The sequence below is a fragment of the Sphaeroforma arctica genome (assembly GCF_001186125.1).
Source record: "Sphaeroforma arctica JP610 unplaced genomic scaffold supercont1.603, whole genome shotgun sequence".
NCBI lineage: Eukaryota > Ichthyosporea > Ichthyophonida > Sphaeroforma > Sphaeroforma arctica.
Window position 1 is genome coordinate 41,684 of NW_014039955.1, and position 4,745 is coordinate 46,428.

Below are 4,745 nucleotides of genomic sequence, written 5' to 3' on the forward strand. Positions count from 1 at the left end.
TATATATTCATGCTCTATACGTTATTTCAAAAACACAGATGAGTTGTACTCAAATCAAACGAGTTACATGCTGTGCAGGCTGCGTATGTCTACAATGGGAGCATCGCATGTGTCCGAAATTTTGGTCCCGTGGAATCAAAGGAACGGACATTGAAACCTGGCAATTGTTACATTATATAAAGTAACGCTACAGATATCATATTAGATAGTACGCCAACTCCTGCTAGAGCTGATCTATATAGTAAGATGGAAAGTAAGATGGAAATTTCAATTTTCACATGGTCCTGTAAATGAGCATCATCGACCACGTGAGTTGCGCACTAGGCAGTGAGATAAGCTTGAATGAAGTAGCATATACAAACAACAAATAATAAAAGACAACATAACCTCCCTCAACAAATTTATTCGTCAAAAATTGATATAGCCGAAGGCTCTTTAATTTAAATTTAAACAAATTTTGCGCGATAAAGTCACTAAATGTACATAAAAGAAAAAGGAAAGTCGCTAAATGTACATTTGTACATATTTGATCAATATTTCAGTACGGTTTCATCGAGAAAAAAGGGGAATGTACATTTAGTGACTTTTCCACATTTTCAATGTACATTTGGCGACTTTTTTTTCCTCATTTAGAGAATATGAGAGTAATGAGAAAACGTACCCGTAAATTTGCGAGTACGTACATTTTTTTGTATGTACATTTAGTTACTTTTCATTTAGAGTATTTCCTCTTATCTAATAGAAGTAGTGAAGAAGAAACTCCGAATCTAGGGGGTGAATCTAAGACATGGCGTGTGGATACGGGTGAACAGCGACAATATATTACTATGGCTGTACGTAGACGATGGGTAGGAATGCATGTCGAACTAGGACAAAGACTGACGTTATATACAGACGATACTATATTAGTAGAAGTACCAGAACCAGCTCAGAGGGTACTATCCACACGCATGGGAAATGAAAAGGGTTGAAAACGTTTCTATATACAAGAAGTGACCGAGGTTCGCACTCGAGCTTGCGGCGGGTACACAACTTGCGCACAACAACTGGTAATTAGAATAAGCGTATTTGAGCCCCGTAGAGCTCAGATTGATATTCGGTAATACTATAAGCACTTCAACCACGACGTCGACCATTGTATTCTATGCTACAATATCTTTAAGCATATAAAAGGTGTTTAGTTCATTATGCAGCAAAAACCAGCGAGTTAAAGGAAAGGTCCATTCTGCCGCCAAACGACAGCTATAACTACAAGATCGACCAGAATGAGGCTGTTGTTTAATATTATGCGCAGGAACTACAACGACATCTCCAAACGATATATCGACAGATTTAATTTATGGGATAAATTCCTCAAGTGTGTAGAAGAAAATGGTCCCTGAAGCGTTTCGGGAAGAAAATTATGTAAATAAGTGACTGAGGTTCGCACTCAAGCTCGCGGCGGGCACATGACACAAATACGCACAACAGGAATCGCGCACAACAACAACAACACGGACGGTGTGGGACGACAAGCATATTAGGGGTCCGTAGAGCCACAGAGTCTACGAAACAGATTGTATACTAAAAAAAATGACTCTCGCGCACAACAATCAACAGTTTTTAAATTGTTGTAAATTATTTGAGCGATTTTTTAATTTGTACGAGTTTTAATTTTGTTCTGAGAGATTAAAAATCTCATATACTCAGGGTAAATCAGTCCTAAAATACATTCTACAGGTCGGTCACATGGGGCCGTCTTGCACATTAAACCCTTAGATTCTGAATCAGAATCAGATGAGGATGAGTACTTGCTATTGTGACTTTAATAAATGACATTGGGTTATTCTCCGACATAAATCATTTTGCTTTCCCTCACTAGCAAATGAGATAAATTAATCTAAATAACGAAACTAGCACTAAAGAATATTTATCTTCCTCGTGCTAACTGATTACCCACAGTTACACACTAGAAGACTGTCAGCTTGATTTGAGTATGTCGTCCTTGAGGTTACGAGTATTGGCTCAAGTGATAAAGTCCGAGATATTCTCAGTATATGGCCGTTAAAAGCCAATAAGGCTTAAAGTCCCTATTCTTTTTCGATAGATTTTAGCTCATAGGCAAAATCGCCGAATATTATGCACTATAGGTGTATGTAGATATAGTACATAGTAATAGGGATAATATTATTTATTTCAATTCGGATAAAGCTTTATATATGTCTACATGTACATCAGGCTTCATATTTGTTGGAGAGGTTCTGGGATATTGAAAGATTGTCAAACTGCCGCAAGAAGCTCGGGGTGAGTGATGCAACGATGGAATACATCCGTTGCGTTAGTTCACGGCGATGGATACAGAATACCTCTACCATTGGGTGGGAACTAAAACCTGTGTGCCATTGCGTGGATTAAAGCGGATAGAAGCCTAGAGTGGAACAATGACACAAAGGGTCAGTTGTAGGGCTTAAAGTCCCTTTTCTTTTTAGATAGATTTTATCTCATAGGCAAAATTGCCGAATATTATGCACTATAGGTGTATTTAGACATAGTACATAGTAATAGGGATAATATTATTTATTTCAATTTGGATAAAGCTTTATATATGTCTACATGTACATCAGGCTTCATATTTGTTGGAGAGGTTCTGGGAAATTGAAAGATTGTCAAACTGCCGCAAGAAGCTCAGGGTGAGTGATGCAACGATGGAATACATCCGTTGCGTTAGTTCACGGCGATGGATACAGAATACCTCTACCATTGGGTGGGAACTAAAACCTGTGTGCCATTGCGTGGATTAAAGCGGATAGAAGCCTAGAGTGGAACAATGACACAAAGGGTCAGTTGTTTACGATCCAGTTTAAACATGTTTAGACTTAATTAGTTCTTTCTATACAATGACGCTTTTTATTAAAATTCAGCGAGTTTTGATCAGTTTTCTAACGACTTGAAAAAGTGCTACGTTTTAGCACTCGAGAGTATTTTTTCAGCTCGGATTACTCTAAACAACAAGTTAGAAAACTAACCATAAGGAGTTGATTTTCAAAAGAAAATCGAGACTTGGAAACGAGTACAAATTAGAAACGAGTTAAAATACGTTGCAACAATTTAGAAACTGTGTTTATATATTGTACCAATGATATTGCGAGTATTTTACGCGCATACAGTTCAAGATTTGATGCTCACAGTGAAATAAGCAATAATAGCTGACACAGTCTATAATTGGATGCGAATAGTAAAATCATTTAGTAACAGTTTGTTCTCCTTTGGTACAACTGATTTTACTGTTTATGATTGGATGCGAACAATGAAAAACCTTCAACAGTTTTTTCACTGTTTGCACACATAATTTCAATATTCATGATTGGATGCGAACAGTGAAACAACCGTTTGCAGTTTTTCATCCTTGGAACAGCAAATTCCACTGATTGTGATTGGCTGTGAACCGTGAAAAACCGTTGAAAGGGGTTTCAATGTTGAGTGAGAAATTTGTATACGGATGCAGTTCAAAAATTGTTTGCCAATGCTACAACTCAAGGAGCTGTTGTGAAATGGTCAAACTAGTCTTTTGTGCAACCTTACAGTTTTATAATACTTTGTTTTTTGTTAACGAATTAAAGCAGTGTTATGTGCAATTCTTTAGTTTTCTTGTTCAGTGTGTGTTTGAGTAAGCATTGCATCAGTTCATGTTCACTGTGCCTCCATTGACTATGATGTTGATACCAGCTTTTCTATTTTTTTTTGTCCGCATTTGGCTTCGTATTCATGTCGTATGTGCATTCCTTGTATCCTTTCGTACTGGTGATATCTCTGTTTCTTCTGTACATTTATCAGTTGTAAGTACTTATTGTTCTGAATCCTAGCTAAGGCTTTGTCTTCATAAAGACCTCGAGTGTATAGTTATATGTCATGCGTGATAGAATTTGGATGCGTTGCATGCGCCGATGACATCGATGGTGGTCCACAATGCAACCTGTGTTGAATAGTTCATGAATCGGAAAATGTCGTTGAATATTGTTGTAAATGAAATAGTGAAATGCATGCATTTAATTTTAATTTGTAAAAAGTAATGCTTACTTTCGTGAGATCAATGGTACCACCAGTAGTGCTGAGCAATGTGTTAGTGTCCGAGTCATTGCGTAGCTTGTGTGTGTGGTCTGAAGTCTAATCCATTGTGTTATTCGTGTTGAATGTCAGTGGATGATTGTCCGTCATGCTCGGTTCCAGAAAAGAGTTCGCAGAGCAATTGAAGTCGAGATCGAATTGAGCTGCTAAGGAATGCGCATGCAAAATAATGTGTGATTAATGTTTGTGGATGCAATACACTGAAAGCTACAAATTCACATACATGCAGTGCGATGATGGGACAACCATTAGTGTTCGAGAATACTCGTGAGTATTCGATACGACATACTGTTTGCTGAGCACTCATTACCGTGTTGCAAGAGCCTGAAGTTGTTTGCAGTTTGTGAACGTGCACCTGTACTCTCTGCCGTTGTTGATATATTGAGTGGTTGCATTAATGTGTCAAAGTCGATCGTAAGCAGAAAATCGTTGTGTGAAGCAGATGTGTGAAGCAGTTTTGGTTTTCAGCAATTGCCCGTGCAAAAGTCTGCATCAAACTGGTAACAGTTTTTTTAGGCAGTATCAGGTTTAGGCCCACAGGTTTTACAACCTATTCTTAAAATTCTTTTACAAAACTCAGTAGTAAGGGAAAAATATATGTCATTTTACTATTTTCGTAGTATATTATTATTAAAAAGCAC

General features: G+C 37.6%; 2 protein-coding genes across 4 annotated transcripts in view; one reads left to right on the forward strand and one right to left on the reverse strand.

Annotated features, from left to right (window-relative positions):
• Nucleotides 1–154, forward strand: part of SARC_07520 (hypothetical protein) — a gene marked incomplete at its 3' end in the record, with an annotated part of 892 nt that extends 738 nt beyond the window's left edge. Inside the window, exon 2 of the mRNA XM_014298534.1 lies at nucleotides 39–154. Within this exon, the coding sequence (XP_014154009.1) occupies nucleotides 39–154 (116 nt within the window). The remainder of the gene's footprint in view (nucleotides 1–38) is intronic.
• Nucleotides 155–3,608: 3,454 nt separating this feature from the next.
• On the reverse strand, nucleotides 3,609–4,745 carry SARC_07521 (hypothetical protein; the record flags this gene model as incomplete). 3 transcript variants are annotated; one of them, XM_014298535.1, is made up of 2 exons in its annotated part: nucleotides 3,609–4,250; nucleotides 4,415–4,745. In XM_014298535.1, the coding sequence occupies 2 exons, from the start codon at nucleotides 4,497–4,499 to the stop codon at nucleotides 4,144–4,146; spliced, it is 192 nt and encodes a 63-aa protein (XP_014154010.1). The 3 variants fall into 3 exon arrangements, with proteins under 3 accessions (XP_014154010.1, XP_014154011.1, XP_014154012.1); XM_014298536.1 differs by having other exon boundaries at nucleotides 4,144–4,247; nucleotides 4,394–4,499; XM_014298537.1 differs by having other exon boundaries at nucleotides 4,144–4,250; nucleotides 4,394–4,499.